The sequence below is a fragment of the Neovison vison genome, chromosome 5, assembly GCF_020171115.1.
Source record: "Neovison vison isolate M4711 chromosome 5, ASM_NN_V1, whole genome shotgun sequence".
NCBI lineage: Eukaryota > Metazoa > Chordata > Mammalia > Carnivora > Mustelidae > Neogale > Neogale vison.
This window is the reverse complement of record NC_058095.1, coordinates 46,907,995-46,924,471: the sequence shown is the minus strand read 5'-3', so window position 1 is coordinate 46,924,471 and position 16,477 is coordinate 46,907,995. Positions and strand designations below refer to the sequence as shown.

General features: G+C 52.7%; 1 protein-coding gene and 1 long non-coding RNA gene across 3 annotated transcripts; one reads left to right on the top strand and one right to left on the bottom strand.

Annotated features, from left to right (window-relative positions):
- Window positions 1-251: 251 nt before the first annotated feature.
- LOC122906622 lies at window positions 252-8,438 on the top strand. Of its 2 annotated transcripts, none has more exons than XR_006384572.1 (5): window positions 252-1,203; window positions 2,934-3,132; window positions 4,454-4,511; window positions 7,684-7,905; window positions 8,109-8,438. It is a non-coding gene; the product is annotated as an uncharacterized LOC122906622 (long non-coding RNA). The 2 variants fall into 2 exon arrangements; XR_006384573.1 differs by lacking the exons at window positions 7,684-7,905; window positions 8,109-8,438 and adding exons at window positions 4,733-4,908; window positions 5,498-5,575 and having other exon boundaries at window positions 359-1,203.
- Window positions 3,416-7,067, bottom strand: HOXB3 (homeobox B3). Its single transcript, XM_044248777.1, has 2 exons — window positions 6,620-7,067; window positions 3,416-5,744 (listed from the first exon to the last, which is right to left on the bottom strand). The coding sequence occupies exons 1-2, from the start codon at window positions 7,065-7,067 to the stop codon at window positions 4,903-4,905; spliced, it is 1,290 nt and encodes a 429-aa protein (XP_044104712.1). The 3' UTR covers window positions 3,416-4,902.
- Window positions 8,439-16,477: the final 8,039 nt, after the last annotated feature.

The following is a 16,477-nucleotide window of genomic DNA, read 5'->3' as shown; positions in this document are numbered from 1 at the left end:
GGATCTCAATGTGGGAGGAAGACGTGGTAGGAAGAGGCTTCCATCCTTTGGGGAAGGTCAGTGTTACGGTGCAATAAGGAAGAGAAGAGATTTACAGTCACCAACACCATATCCCTATCCCAACGCCCCAAAGCAACAGATAAATCTTGGAAAATCGACAGGCACTCAAAGGCTGACACCGAGGAGTGAGATAGACGGTGAGGGGCCCTTTTGGACCTCTGGCCACCATAGCTGTGTGGTCTCAGGTCCCTCCTCTCCCCAGTGTTTGCAGCAGTGCCCCTGTCCCTATGTCTACCTGTCTTCCTCACGAGGAGTCATCATCTCACTCTTTTTGATACCCCACAACAGACAGGATCTAAGGTGCCTGTGCCCCCTTTGGAGCCTCAAGTCTGTCTCTGCATCCACATCCAGGGACGTGAACAAGAACGGAGGGAGTCTGATTTAACTTAGAGCACTCAAACTCAGGTCAATGTCTGGGGGGAGGATTTCCGTCCTGGGACAAATAGTATCCCCCATCCCATTTTTGCCAGCGTGCTAGTTTAAAAACAACAATAGTAATCTCTGGCAAGAAAGAATTCTCTGAACGTGGAGAGGGCGAAAACAATGAATAAGGAGATGATTTTCCATTTCTGGCCCCCGAGGGAGATTTTTTTAAAATTTATTTTGAGGGGATCAAGATATTCTGAACTTTAGGGAGTGCTGTAATTTGCTGGAGAGAGGGGACACAAAACTTGGGGCCCCAAGCAATTGGTGGGAAACTAGATCTCAAAGCAGAAAATGAAAAGTCGATCTGGGGGAAGATTTTTAAATAAGTGGGTCAGAAGGACGGAGAGGAGATGAGGCGATCAATCTTAGCCCCCTGACAGCTCCCTCCGATGGCATCAAAGAATTTGGCTCTTTGGGAAAGCAGAGGGAACAGCCGAAATTCCACATCCCTTTAAAAGGCCTGGGGGTGGGGGGGATAGAAAAAGAGAAAGGTGATTCTGGGAGAGCGGGGAAACAGATGGGAAATGGGGACAGAGGGAAGGTCGCTGAGTTGGGTGGAAAGTTTGTCTGGAGAACTCCCACGGCTCAGGCCTCCCCTCCCCCTCCTCCTCTCCGCTGCCGGGCAAGGAAGAGAAGGCTGGTTAGCAGAGAAATGGCAACTCAGCCGGGAGCTGGAACTAGAAACTTTCTGTCAATGTAACAGCCGCGTGGGTGGCGGTGAGTATTCATCCGCGTGGGTGGCGGTGAGTATTTAAAAAGGACAGAGAAGGGCAGAGGAGAGCCAGGAGGAAGAAAGGGAATTTGTAGGTGGGGGCTGCAGGGACAGGGGGTGGCCGGCTCTGGAGGGTTCAGAACCGACAGCGCTGCTCTGCACTGGGCAAACTGGTCAGAGACCGTTGTGTCCCACTCCAGTCCAAACAAGACGGGTTTTTTTTTGTTTTGTTTTGTTTTTTTGCCCTTTGGCAGCGTGGATGGGAGTGTGGATGGGGGTGGGGGCTGGGGGGAGGGGCACAGAAGAATCCGAGTAGAAGTTATCTGGAAGTTGAGCAGTGAGGCCTGAAAGAGGGTTCTCCCTCTGGCCACCCCCCCACCCCCCGCCCTTGAGAAGCCGTGGAAGTTTCTTCCACAGCCTCTCCAGCTGGCTGCAGGGTGGAACGCTTCTCTGGGCATCCACTCGGGCCCAGGCTGTCCCTGCAGGAAATACGGCTCTCTTTAACCCTGCTGACAGATTTTACGGCCAGATTAGAGAAGAGCAGAAAAGTTGGGTGTTAAAAGGGGCCAAGAGAGCCCTCATTCCCAGAGACACCGCTTGCCGCCTCCTGTGGTGCTGTGACTCTTAGAGCACAGAGATTCGCCCCCACGACTTTGGCTGCTTAGCTAGGGCCTGGAATCTCACAGAAAGAAGGGTAGAGGACACCAAGCCAAGTGGGCCCTTATTTTTCCTTTGCAATTCCAGTTTCAAGCCAAGGCTCTGCTTTTCAAACTCAAACTAAATAAATCCCTTCTCTGGGCCTGCCTCTCTCCAGCCAGATAAATAATCAATCCCCTCCACCCCCAGAGCCAAACATGGCGCTTCATGTAGTTACATCATTCAGAAAATGTTATTCAGGGAAGAGGAAGAGGGAAAGACGGAAAGAGAGGAAAAACCCTTGAGCGTTATTTGATCCCAATCAAACTTTGCACGCTCTTATGCCTTTAAATTATAGCCTGACCCGATGCTAAATTGCTTGCTGCTTGGATGAGCCGAGTCCAGTTAAAATCCTACTTGGTGGGGGGAGGGGGAGGGTGTAGAATTCAGGTTGCTTTTTTTATTGTTATTTATTGTTGCATAAAGACTGTAATTACTAACCTTGGACTGCCAGGATGCAACATAAAAATGAAAATCAGCCCTCGCTTTAAGGCTGAGGGCCTGGAACGATTCTCACTGACACTACCCCCCCATCAGTACCACCAAATATATGCTCCTAATTAAGCAATGCGGGCGCATCGCTTACAATTAGAATTATGCAACTCTTCAGCGCAGCCATCGCTTCTCTTTCAACGAATTAGCTCCATATTTCAGCCGCCCTGTCTCTTCGCTCTTATCGGCTCCAGCGACGCGGCGGTGACATTTCATCTTTGACAGACCCTCTCTATCCTCGCTCCAATGTGATAAAACTTTTATGGAACCACGACTAAGAAATGAAGTTTTCCCAAGGATCGTGGAAACGGAGCTGCACATTAGCCTGGGGCCCATTTTATTTACGCTGGGATCCAAGCGCTTCTTCCATCCTCCTCCTCCTCCTCCTCTCCCCTTTCCTTGGCAGGAGAAATCATCGGCGCCTCCTCTCCCTCCGCCCCGAGTTTTATTTAGTGATTTAATTTCACTTTAGTTGTAAGGTTTGACCTGAGAAGTCTAGGCCTCAGATTTTTTTTTTTTTAATCATTTTCCTTTGTTTTCATTTTAGACCCAATGGTGGTTGGGCTCCGGGTCACGTGACATCTTCTTTGTAGCTCCGGAAGAGAACTGTGAAGTTTAGGTTGCTTGGAAGAAGCAGTAAACGGCCAGATTTTGTTATTGTTGTTGTTGTTGTGTAAGGGGTGGCCAGCAAGTTGTGGCCAAAGGAGCAAGAAAACAAAAGGTCAATGAGAAAAACTGAGAAGCAAGTAAGCCAAACAAAAAGGCCCAAAGAGAGCATCCAAGGGTCCTCATCTCCTACCTCCAAAGCACCCCCCATCCCTGCTCCCCCCCCCCAGCAACTTGCTACTTAAATCTTAGCTAAAGAAGTTGGCAGAACGTTCCAGGCCTGAGGCATGGTAAGGGAGGGGATAGGGACCTGAGCCCTGGGTACAAAAGCCAGTATAGGGTCTCAGTGCCCTCCTTTCCTTGGAGGAAATGTGGCAGTCAGCAGCCTTGCTCTGCTATCTAAATTGGACCACCAGGACAAGATAAAATTGTTAACAGAAAGTTTATTCAAGAATTGTTTGACAGACAACCCTTTCAAGTAAGGAAAAAAGTAACTACAGAAGAATAAAGAAAGTTCCAAGAGGGAATTAACTCTAATTCTACAAATTCAGGACTATACAGTGACAATAGGAGCTGAGTTCATGCCTTTTAGAACTAATTACAATTGCTCATAAGTACGAGTTTAACATAAATCTACAGCTCTTTTCTAGAGTACAATAATAACTAAAATAGCTGGTTTTACATGACAGGAAACACAATGTCCTTTATAACAAGTAAATACTAAAAAAGTACAGTTTTTCATTTTTTCCCTCATATAAATACATAATGTAGGGGGGATAAATAATACAAAAAAGAAAATATTTTAACAAGCTATAACCAATAAATATATATGAAAATGTTCACTAGAACACACTTTTTGAGCGATGCTGGATTCCTGCAGGCCCAGGCATCTCTCACAGTTGTTTTTATATCCATTAAAATGTAAACTCTAAGTGCAACAAAAGTGTCCTGTCAGGGGGTTGGGCAAGGCGCACAGGCCCAGCTGCAGCCCCTGCGTGGGACAGACAGTTTGTTAAAATATACCCTGTTTTCACGTTAAGTCAAGAGAGCAACAGAAGAAAAGAAAAGTGTAGAACCTCGTGTCGCCGATTGCTTTCTGTGGAGAGAGGGGGATGGTTCTGGAGCTGAGATGGGAGGCAGCAGAATGGGCAAACCTTTAGTCCTGACACCTTGCCTGCTCTGACCTCCCAGTTTCCATAAAAGAAAAAAATATATATTTATAATATAGACAGCTCTGACTTTCAGGATCTCTCACCATCCCTGAGCCCTCTGAAAACCGTAATAGATGGGGGCGGGGTAGAGATATTAATGTCCTAAAGCAGAAACTAGGGGGCTAAAAATGGAGGGAATGCCCAGTAAGCCTCAAATAGTTGGGAAGAAACTTGAGGCTTCATGGAAGTGGGAGGGGAGCGTGCTTTGTGCCCTTGGTTTTGAAATGCGCTTTCTTTTGTTTTTTAAAAGGAGAATTGGAAGAGGGGAAAAAATCAAGATTTGGAGGAATTAACCACAGAGATGGAAGGTAAGTTGGTTGGTTGGTGATGGCCTAGCCATCTTGTCTGTTTTTGTTTGTTTTAATGTGCTTTTCTACCTTGCTTCCTTATCTCCTCTTCCTCCACCCAACTCGGGAGCATAGAATCCCAACTGGGCTGGAGGACTAGGGTTGATGGGGTCTTCTCCACAATCCGCTGTGGATTCCTCTCCAACCAGGGACTGGGGGAACCTTAAAATGTAACTTTTCAGGCCAGGGGAAGAGAAAGGAGCTGCAGGCCTGGCCTTCCCAGGAAGTGTGCCTGATCCCTCCTGGCCTTCTCCGTCAGACCTCCAGGCTGCCCTCCTGGAGCCCCGCGGCCTCGCGCCCCTTCTGGCTCTCATCCACCCCATGGCCTCGCCCCTCCGCCCTCCCTCTCCCATCACAGGTGTGTTAATTTGGGCGCTTCTTGGATTCTACCCTGAGGAGGAGGCGCATGGTGAGAGGAGAGGTCTGTGTAGGTAGGGTGGGGATCACAGGGTCCGTGATGCTGGTTGGGGGCCATAGGGGGCGCCCCATTGTAGTCCAGGTTCCCCGAAGGGTGGTGGGAAAGGTGGTTGAGGCCGTAGAGGGAGGGGCCGGCAGGGGGCGGCAGCGGATCCGCGTAGCCGCCCCCGCCCACGTACACGGGGCTGCCCTGCATGGTGGGCGTCCCATAGGCGCCCCCATTGGCTTGGAGGACATGAGGCTCGTAATCGGGCGCCGGGGTCGGGGGGTACTTCTGCGGGGCGCCGCAGCCTTTGAGAGGGGGCTGGTAGTTGGAGGGCAGCGCGTAGGCATTCTGGTGGGCTTTGCCGAAGGCGGGCGGGGACGGGCTCTCGTAGCTGGGGGTCATGGAGTGTAAGGCGTTCATGAAGCCGGCCGTGGACTGCATGGGCTGCGGGGGGCTGCCGGCGGGGGAGGGGCCCCCGGACGACGAGGCCAGGCCCTTGGCCTTCTGGTCCTTCTTGTACTTCATGCGCCGGTTCTGGAACCAGATCTTGATCTGCCGCTCGCTGAGGTTCAGCAAGTTGGCCATCTCCACGCGGCGCGGCCGGCACAGGTAGCGGTTGAAGTGGAACTCCTTCTCCAGCTCCACCAGCTGCGCGCTCGTGTACGCCGTCCGCGCGCGCTTGGACGCCGCCGACCCCGGGGGGCTCTTGTCCCCTCCCCCGCCGCCGCCGCCGCCGCCGCCCCCGCCGCTGCCACTGCCGCCGCCACCGCCGCCGCCGCCGCAGCCCTCCGCTGGATCCGAGGGGGAGGGGTGGGAAGGGGACAAAATGAAATAAAAGATAATTACTGAACACGCCGAAATTGAATGCATGGTTTCTTAATAAATCCAGGCCTGGACTCGGAGCCCCCGCCGCCCTCCCCTTCTCGTCCCCGCCTCCTTCTCACCACCACCCCCCCAACGCCCGTCGCATTAGCGGACACTCTATAATAGTGGCATTTATTAAGAGACCTGTTCTCCTCTTGCTGCCCCAGCTTATGAAAATTTGATCATGTCACGCAGACAGAGCCGCATGGCCATTTATTTAGAGCTGGATTTTCGCGCGCACGCTTTCTCCCCCCATCCCCAATTCCAGGTTCTGGGAAGACACCCACCTCCCACCCTCCCACCCCTACACTTCCTGCTGGGTCCTATGGACAAGGTGGGCGGCCAAGGAGAACCCCTGGGGGAATCTGGACACTCGGGGGGCAGGGCGCGGAAGCGCGGCTCGGAGAGGCTGCTTTGCCTGGGGGCCGGCACCCCAGGCCGCCGGAGCGATTGTGATTAATATCCACAGTAATCATACTTAATAATAATCAATCGTTGACGACTCTGCGTCTGCTGGCTGGTCTCGTGGCTCTGCGGCCTTGCGAAGGGCTGCGGCCGCGCGAACACCTGGCCTTCTAGAGCGCTCGGCAGCTCAGGTGGAGGGTGGCTGGCGGGAGAGGGTGCCGGTGGGGTCAGGGGTCGTCAGGGAGAGGGGGATGGGGATGGGCAAAGCGCCGCAGCCGCCGCCACCTGATATTGTTCCCAGGCCGCCGCCCGGGCGCCTAGGGGCTGGGTGCTAGAATAACAGTGACATTCCTGGCCCGGACAAAAGCTGACGACGAGGAAGGCAGAGAGCTGGTACCTGTGCTGGGGGAGCCGTTTTTCAGCTTGGACGTTTGCCTTGACTCTTTCATCCAGGGGAATATCTGTTTGGTGAGGGTGGAGTTGGAGCCAGGAACGCACTTGGGGGTGCCGCTTTTGCTGGGCCCGCCCCCATTACTGCTGTTGCTAGTGGTACTGGTAGGTGCGGCGCTGGGCGGGGGTGAGCCGGGCGGGGCGGGCAGGGGCTCGGGGGCCAGGCCGGGCCTCATGCAGCTGCCGTTAAGCTCCTTGCTCTTGGCATGAGGGGCGGCGTTGCCCAGGGACTGCAGCGAGCACGCCGAGCGCTGGTAGTCGCCCTCCAGGTGCGTGGCGGCCTGAAAGGGGGGTTGGGGGGGACCGTCGTAGCCGAAGCCATTGCTGCCAGGGTACGAGGAATAGCCTCCGAAGAGTGCTGCCGCGGCGTTGTCGTAGTAGGTGGCTTTCTGCATCGCTGGGCGAGGCCCGGGCAGTGGGTGGCAACTTGCAAGAGCCTGATACCCTCACGACCGGACATTGGCACCCGCGGGGGTCACGTGAGGCGCCGGACCCCCCCTCCCCTTTCTGCCCCCCTCCTCCCGAGTCCGTTGGGAGCAGCTGACCTGCGGGGCGAGAGAAGAGACACAAGGGGGAGAAGAGGACTGGGGCTCGAATCCATCTTAGGAGCTGAAAGGGAACTGACATCAATAGGGTTTTTTTCTTCTCCCCCACCCCAACATCTTCAAAGCAGATGCTGAGGCCACTTTCCTGACCTGAAATGGATTTTTCTTATTTCTTATTTTAATTTTAAGGAAAAAGTCCACCAGTTCTTATTTCCACTTCTACTGCTTTGGTGCCTAGGTACAATATCTTACTACCGCAAAGGCCATCGTTTCTCTCTCCTGCCTGCATGCTAGCCCCTGACCTCTTCTGCCTCCCTCTCCCAATCCCCCCCTCCCAGCTCTGGGATAGGGTGGCTCAAGGGGGGGGGGGGACTAGGAGACTCCAAAATAAAAGCATCACCAACACCCTCCTCTGAGCTGAGAGGCCTCCTGACGCCTGTCTTTGCCTCCCTCCATGTCCATCTAGGTCTCTCACCCAAGCAGAGTCTAGCCTGGAGGGAAAAAAAAAAAGAGGATCTCCGAAAGAGACTGGAAGGACAAGCAAGTTGAGCAGGGAACCTTCTCCTGTAAGGAGCCCTCTCGTTCTCCTCCCACCTCACGAAGACAACAGCTTGACCTAGAAACTTCCTGAAGATTTTTTAACCTCCAGAGCCAGCAGAACCGAACCTCCTCACTGGCCCTGCGGCAGGTACCAGCACCTTCAGTCTGAGTCCTCTTCAGCCAAGTCTGGGACCCAGTGGATAGCAGCCCCCATGGGGCCCCCAAATGGAGCAGGATTGTTTCCATTTCCCTGGCCCGCCTGATTGGTGCGGTGACCATTTGGCCCAAGTCTCTCCCGGCTCCATTTTTTTTCATCAGACCTAATTTTTTTCCCACCCTTTTCCTTGACAGTCTGTTTCCTTTGATTTCTCCAAAAGAAGAAAAGAAGAGAGAAACTGGATAACTGCTTGACTTTTCTACCAAGAGATGCGAGAGTGCTTCCTGAATAAGAACACCTTTACCCAAGGCAAAAAAGAAAGTCAACAGAGCAATCAGAAAAAATTATTCTCTGGGTTGGAAACGGGGTACTTTGTTTACTGAAGTTTTCCAAGGCAAAAAAAAAAATCATTATTTTAACACAGACTTTTAAAACTGTGCAGAAAAAAAATAAAGCTCCAAGCTGTCATAGGATTTTGTGTATTTCTTCTAAAACTTCTGACTGCATTTTTTTTCTCCCTGCCTTCCCGCATCTCTCACCATCGCATTTCATAAAACCTCCAGAGTGACCCTGTCTTCTGACATGTGAGTTTAGACTCCTTAAATCTCATTCAGCCCAGCTGGTCAACTCCAAAGAAAACTAAAGATAGGAAAATAAAATAAAAGGAGTGCAGGTGAAAGGAGTCCCTCCCCCACATAAATCCCTTTCTTAATGGCAGAGATTTACACTCAAAAGGGAGCCAGGGTAGCCCTGAGTTCCGATTGGTTTCTGGGAAGAATTTGTTTCTGGGAAATACACATGGGTCTGTCAAGCAGCAGGTCCTTCCAGGGAGAAGAACTGGAGTTCAATTGACCAGGCTGACCCAATCCCTTTATTATTATTACCATTAGCCTCTGATGATTTAACCAAAATTAGCTTCGGAGCAGCCCTGGATGAAGGGGGAATTAATTAACAGGCATCAGTTGAGTTTGTTATTAATAGATAGAGAAGAGAATGAAATAAAAATGTTGGAAGGGGTTGGCTGGCCGGGCCCTGGCTTTATTTAGTCTAAATGATTGTTACGGCAGTAATGATGATGATGATGATGGTGGTGATAATAAAGCAATAATCTGACTAGACGCCTGGGGCCGAAATTCCTGTCGTTCCCCCTGCAATAAACCTGCAAACCATCGTAGGACAGAGGCCAGGCGAGTGTGGGAAGCGGAGAAGGCAGAGACGTAACAGGAAAGAATGGAGATTCCGCCGGCGGCGAGACAGGGCCGGGAGGTTTGTGGCCGGAGCTAGCCCCTGGCTGCCGCCTCCGGCTGTCTGGGACGCGGCTGCCGTGGTAGCAAGCAGGCGACTAGCTCTGCTGGCCCAAGAAGGCGAAGAGAAAGCGTCCAGGACGCCTAAACAGCTCGCCGCCGCAGGTTCCAAGCACACCGGGCTGAGGGCAGCAAGTTTGGGCGCTGGAGGTAACCGAATTAAAAGGAGCCCTGGCAACTCTGCTCCGGGACTTTGGCAGGTCCGGATAGGCCGCAGGGTGCAGAGGCCCGGCTGATGGGACAGTGAAAAGAGGTTAAGGTGTTGAGGGGATCCGAGATCTAGGGATCCGGGAGAAGCGGGGGTGGGGAGCAGCTCTACCAAGCCAAACATGTCTATTTCCCTTGCCTCCATGTTGGAAAAATCCAGGCTCCATATGGCTTCTCCGGAGAGAGGGAGGGAGGGAGGGAGACAGTGGCTCCCGGCTTCCCCCCAGGGTCTCGTTGGAGAAGGGCGGTGAGCAGCCCCAAGAACCCCACCTGTCCAGGCACACCCCTGAAAAGAGCCGGAGAGAGTAACAATAGCTGGGGAAGCCCGCAGAAAGGGGACAGGCCCTCTTCCAGGACTTAAAAAAAAAGAAAAAGAAAAAGAAATTAGTGGAAGGAAGAAAAATAAAAGAACAAGAAAGGAAAAGAGAGAAAGGTTAGGCTCTTCTTAGCAGCCGGGGGGAAATTCAGCCCTGGATCTGGCTGCTGAAAGAAAAGAGAGGAGAAAAGGAGAGAAGCAAGAAGGGAGAGGGAGAGAGGGAGAGAGGGAGAGAGAGAGAGGGAGGGAGGGGGAGGGAGGGAGAGAGAGAGAGAGAGGAGAGAGAGGAGAGTCGCTGCGTGGAAGGAAGCTTAAAGCTTGTGAACTCTTCTTGAACCGAGATTGGAGTCATATGGGCCATAAATCATTGAGACATACTCTCCGCCATTCACAAACTGATAGCCTATTTCAGTCCAGCTTACCTTAGCCACCGACGAGGGGAGAACAGGCAGACATAATATATATTCACATCGAGCCCCAGCGCGAGCGGCAGGCGAGAAATCTCCCCTCCTTGAAGGCAAAGGAAAAAAAGACCACTGTTTAAAGCTGCGTCGCCCCCCCCAATAGCCACCCCGGCTGGGGAGCCCGAGGGGCACAGCGGCCGGAGGAGCCGCGCGGCGTCCGCTTCAATTCACTCGGCTTAGGAGCGGGGGGTGCGCAGGAGGGAGGGGGTGGGGAGCGGGGAAAAAAATAGAAGAAGACCGAAAGGTGCTCGGGCGGCTCAGCTCGCTGAGAATCCAGCTCCGGGCTCCGGCTCGGCCAAGCCGCCACAGTGTGGTTGCCCTACAAGACTGGTACGCCCTACTCTCCGTAACAATGGCCTCTGCTTTTGCACAGGGAAAAAAACCACACAGACACACACACACACACACACACACTCACTCACACACACACAAGCTCACACACACCCCCACCACTCCCCCTTTAGCAAGCTTAGATGCCTGATAAGGAGGGAAGAAGGTGTTGGTGGTGATGGGGGAGGGGGCCGTTTTTTAACCCCCCCTCCCAAAAAAAAAGTGAGAAAGAAAAGAAGGTGTAGATTTTTGGTTTTGTTTTTGTTTTCTAGGAACAGGTAAATTTTTAAATTGAGATTTTGGCGGGGGAGGAAGAGGAGGGCATAGGCAAGGCAAAGCCCGTGGATTTCACAGCTCCGCCGCACCCCACTGGTAAACCATTATGCTAACTGAGAAGTAGGTGGGGAGGCCTAGTCAAAGGCACCCAGGGTGCCTGGGGGGTGGGGGTGCTGGGTGCCCCTCTGCGTTGATTTGCAGTGGCAACACTGGGGCTTGCTGCCTTTTTTTTTTTTTTTTAAGTAGTTTCACTCCTCCGGGACTGGTGGCTAGGTCTCCCGCCCTCTCGCCCTGGCTCCCCCACTCCAAGTCTCCCAGTCTGTTTCTTCTCTTCCCCCACACCCTCCCTATTTCTTCTCTCACCCCGAAAATCTCCAGGCTCAGTTTCCAACCGGTAGGGGGGACAGCCAGACCTTCCTTTTTTTAAAAAAAAAAAACACCCCCCCCTTTTGAGAACAGACAACAAGCGGTGAGTGATTATTTTAAAAATCCAGACCATCTTGCAGGAGGAGGGGGGTTGAGGGGAGGGTGACAAAAGGAGCACTCTGTTCGCTTGAGCTCCAGACACGGCTGGCAATAGAGAGGCTGTAAGAACTTAACGGAGAAGTTTCTGTTAAGATTCTCACCTCTGGATAGGCAGAAGGGGCTAAGGGTGATAAGGACATTTGTACTTCTAAGAAGGTGAGAAGAACTACCAAAATGGCTTCATCTTAAATGCGCTGGCAAAAGAGAGGGAGGGTAGTTATTATTACTATTCAGAACAAACCTGTTTGTTTCTCTTAGCTCTGCAAGATTTATGGCTCTTGGCCCAAGTGAGGAGGACTACAAAAGCTAAACTTTTCTTAGGGTGGGTTTGAGAAGGGCAGGAAAAGGCGAGGAGGCCTGTAGGAGGGAGCCATGAGTCAAGAATGTAGGTGTCTGCAGATTTGGGGCGGGGGGTGGGGAAGCGCCACTCCCGGTGGAGGAGAGACAAACAGAGGACCAGGACATCTCCCAAAGCAGGAGTGTTTGCAACTCTGCCTAACTGCTGACTCGGGGCTTAGGGGATAAAATAGAAGGCAGAGAGTCTCTCTTTTCTACAAAAGGCAGCTTGGAAAACCTGTTAACTTCGAGTAGAGCCAGCCAATACCCTGTGACCTCCTGGTTAGAATGCTTGGCTTTTGCCTTCTCCCATCTGGATGCACCAGAAGAGATGGGACTGGGAGAACAAAGGTGAGAGATGTTTCCAGCTATTGTCTCCCCTCCAGGAGAGGGTGGCCTTGTCTGGCAAAGCTTCCCTCACACCCTACTCACAAGCTCTGCTTTGAGCTGAGAAAGGGTCCTACTCTCCTAGAGAGTGCTCCCCGGGCCTCCTCTTGCCCCTATGGCTTTCAGTCCTGCTAAGTCAGTTTTTTCGTGGGCTGGAGCAGCCAGTTTCTTGGGGCCTTGCTGAGCAGGGGGTGGGTGGGACCCATGGCTTCCTTGCCCCCCCAGCAACAGGAATCACATGCAGAAACTCCTACTGTGACGTCCCAAGGACCTTACCCCCTGCCTAGAGAGCTGGTGGCTGAAGGAAGGGGGGAGTGGTGAGGATAGAGGGTGGGAACCATTTTTCTGTTTATTAGGAGTAACAAGAACAGAAAATGCCCAAGCCCAAGCCTATGTTTCGACTCAAGCCAGGCCCCTCAAAGAACGCCATCATGGCTGCTTGTGTGTGTGTGTGTGTACGTGGCTGCACGGAGCCTGTCCTGAGATTTCTAGACCCTGGTTAGAGACCTGCGATGTTGGTTCTGTGTAGCTTTGGGCCTGGTGGGTTGGGGACTCAGCGCAGGGAGGCTTCCGGAGGCCTGAGAGAAAGGGCACCTTTGGGTCTTTTCTCTCACTCCCCAAAACTGAAAGTCAAAAATGTACCTCAGACCTTCAGCTCTCCTAAGCTGCTGCTACCACTAGCTAGAGAAGGTCATTGCAAAACTGAGGGAAGAGGAGAACCTTGTCACTGTGGGGCTGCACAGCATTACCTCCAGGAATTAAGAAACCCCAGAGGGCACCTAGCCAGCTGCGGGCCTGTGAGACTGGGCTGAGGGTCTGGCCTGGAGCTGAGCTGAGGGAGGCTGGAGGAGCTTTCCTAAGACAGAGGAGGACCCCTCTCCTCCCAAAGTCTCCTCAACCCATTGTGGTCCCTTCTGGCAACACCAGGAGCCCCGGGGCACGGTGGGGTGGGGGTGAAAAGGAGGACTGGGGATCCAGAAAGCTAACTTGGAGAAAAATATCAGAGGACACGCACCCCCCAAATGCGGTAGGAGAAGGAGTGGGGGGTTATTTATCCTGGAGAACAGAGCCCATTTGAACTGCTTGGGAGGAAATTACGTCTCAGTCTGGTTTCTTTCTTGTCTTCTTTTCCTCCTTTCTTGGAGATTTCTGGCTGGATTGGAGAACAGGCAGCTTGGAGGGTGCCCGGTTCCTCTGAGCTCTTGCTGCAGGCTGGGACCCTTCAAACTTCAGGGGACAAAGGCGGGGGCAGTGAGGAGCTTGGCGGGGGGACTTGGAATAGGAGATATCACAGGGCTATGAGGGAAGACTGGGGTTTGGAAAAAGAGGGAGAAGAGAAGTTTATCACTCCTGACAAGGAAGTGATGATTTAGGGGCAGACCAGAGAGAGGAGTGAACAATTTCCTTCTGGACCCAAGTAGGGAAATTTGGGCAAACTTACCGGGTGTGTGTGTGTGTGTGTGTGTGTGTGTAAGAGAGAGAGAAATTGAAAAAGAAAAATTGAGAAAAGATTAAGATAGAGACTTTAGGGTAATCTAACAAAGGCAGAAATTAATAATAAAGGTAAAACTTGGGAAAAATGGCCCCCTTCTGGGCATATTTTCCCTCCCACTCGCTACAGCACTCCCCTCCCCCACTCCTAATGCGTACCCAGTACCAGGGGATAAGGAGCGAGTTAAATCTCTTAGAGCCATTCCTGGCTGCCCACCTTTCCAGGCCTTGGAGGGATCATGTCTGTTCTCCACTCCCCCCCCCCAAAAAAAATCCGCCAAAGAGCAAACGAAAACTCTCCTCTCAATAAGGACAAAATGGTTGGCTCCTTTAAAATCGATTTCTGATACCAGCTTTGGGGTGACCAAGGATCTGGTCTCCAGCTCAACCAACCCACCGGCTTACTGAGAAGCTGGGACCTGGGAGCAGGGGGCCAGGAGATTAGAGAGCTGTTTCTTCCTGGTCCTGTCTGGGCTCCGGGCCCCACACTTTTCCGGCTTCACCGCCCAACTTTGTGGCGGCTGCGGAGTCGTGTGGAGTTCACACACGCACCGGAAAGTCCATCTCTGCTTGCATATTAATAAAGATTTCAAAGCTGGCGGTTGTAAAATTAAATTGCTAATGAAGATGACTCTTGGTATCTGGACTCCCAACCCCCACCTCTCTAAGAAGGCCCGTGCAGGAGGAAACAAAGGGGAAGCGGGAAGGAGAAGGTTCCGTGCGGCCCGCGGAGGCCCGCGTAGACCCGGCTCAGCGGAAGCGGGGATCGAAAGAAGACAGAGGGAGGCCGCCAAGGTTGGAGAAGAAAAATGCAAGCTCTGTTCTCCCCCCACTCGAAGTGGAGGGGCGTGGGAGGGAAGCGGGGGGGTGGGGAACAGGGCAGCCACGAGGGTTCGCTAAGTGTCTCTCGGGGACCACGGAGGCCGCCTGGATGCGCTGACCCAGCGGGCGGCGACGCCGCGGGCCAAGTCCGGAGTCAGGGTAGGCGGGCGCCTAGTTGGCGCTGGAACCGGTTCTGAATCCGGGGCCGGCAGCGTCTAGACTCAGCTCAGTCCCGGCCTGGCAGACCCCACCCGGGCGGCCTGGAGACAAAGGTGGGCAGACTGGAGAGGGCAAGAGGAGAAGGAGCGAATCTTGGCCAGCTTGGGGAGGAGGTGGGTGGCTGGGGAAGGGAAGGAGAAGCAGGCAAGAAAGGAACAGGGGCCGGGCCTACTGCGAGTGACTGGGCAGGTCTCTCCTGACAGATTGCAGTCTCTCTCCCAGTGACCTCTGTTTAGCAGACAATAACTCACCGGATTAATGACCAATCAGCGAAAGGCCTTTCGAATTGCCTCCAAATATAAAACCCCAGAGTCAGAATGGGATAGGGCCAGAGTGTGGACTTGCCAGTCCTTTGGCTGTCTTTCCCCCCTCCTCTCTCATAAAACAGAGACTCTGATTTCCAGAACCCCAAAGATGAAGTTGTGCCTGTCTCTTCTCACTCCCCCACCAGAACTCATGTATCTGACCACACTTTCCAAGGCAGTCTGGAAACCTCTGGTCCCCTAGTGGCCTCGCATATCCCTGAACCTACAAGAAATCTCCCTCTCACAACCACGCAACTTTGGAGAACCTCACTTCTTTCGAATTTTATCTACTTCCAGCTGGGAAAAGAGATGAAAACAAGGGTAAAAATAGGGTTGGGGTCACCGACCGCATAGGCCTCCTGTCTTGGCTGCCCTTGGGAGACACTTACAGTCTGTGCCACCCTGAGTGTGTCCTCTTCCAAAAAGAGAGGGCCCAAAGACCCTGGGGTCAGAGTGTAGCTGGGGGACAGGCGGTGGCCCACCATTACAGAATCCAAATTCTGAAACCACAATTCAGTCCCTGGGCTGGAGGAGGAAGAATTTCAAAAAATGAAATCTGGACAACTCCAGCCTCAACCCAGTGCCTGGCAAAGAAAATGCCTTCCTCTGTGAGGTGGAACTCCCCCTTTCCTTTGCATGCCCCCCCAAATGCCAATCCCAGTCCAACTCAGCTAGCTGGCCCCTCTCCACTGACTTCTAACTCAATTGCTCTCAGCCTGGGCTTCTCTGCTGAGAATAAAGACACCTTCAAGAGGAGGAATGGTCCAGATTCTAACAGATTTCCTAGAGCCAGTCAGAGTAACCATCCTCTGCTCTGGGCACGTACAAATTCCTTAATATTTGCAAACAAGCATGCAGTAACTTCTATGCCTAGATACCCTCAGAACTCCAGGACACGGGGCACCTGGGTGGCTCAGTGGGTTATAGCCTCTGCCTTCAACTTAGGTCATGATCCCAGGGTCCTGGGATCCCAGAGCCCCCGCATCGGGCTCTCTGCTCAGCAGGGAGACTGCTCCCCATCCTTGTGATCTCTGTCTGTCAAATAAATAAATAAAATCTCTAAAAGAAAAGAAAAGAAAAGAAAACTCCGGGACACACAAGAGAGCTGCTCCCAAGCACTAGAGAGTTCCCAGGGTCAGACCTAGGGAGAAACTCAGACACTGTCCTCTCCAACCCCTGCCATTGTTACAGACAGGGAAACTGAGGCTCACAGCCAGAGAGTGATTTGTCTCAAGTCCATAGGCTCAGCAGTCCGGAGGCTTGGATTCTAGGCATTCCAGATTGGCTGTGTGATCTGAAGCAGTGAACTCCTTGGGCCTCAGTGTCCCCTCTGTAAAGCTAGAGCATGTACATGGAGGGGGAGGGGTTGGTCTAAAAGATCTCTCAGGTCCCTTTTTGGACTGACAGCTTGCGGTTCTCTGTCTGCTCATGTAAAAGTGAGCGACAATATAATCTCTGAGTTCGGACAATAAAGGGCACCACCTCTGCCAAAAGCAGAGTATTTTTTCTTGGAATTAAATGTTTACACCCCCACTGCTGAGCACCAACCCCACGCCTGGTTCTCCTTGCCCCCCCAAGGCT

What these genes read in the sequence shown, in the direction of transcription:
- HOXB3 (XM_044248777.1), bottom strand. Translation starts at nt 7,067, where the DNA reads ATGCAGAAAGCCACCTACTACGACAACGCCGCGGCAGCACTCTTCGGA. An exon ending in AAACGGCTCCCCCAGCACAG is followed by an intron (nt 5,745 to 6,619) that starts GTACCAGCTCTC and finishes CCTCGGATCCAG; the next exon opens with CGGAGGGCTGCGGCGGCGGC.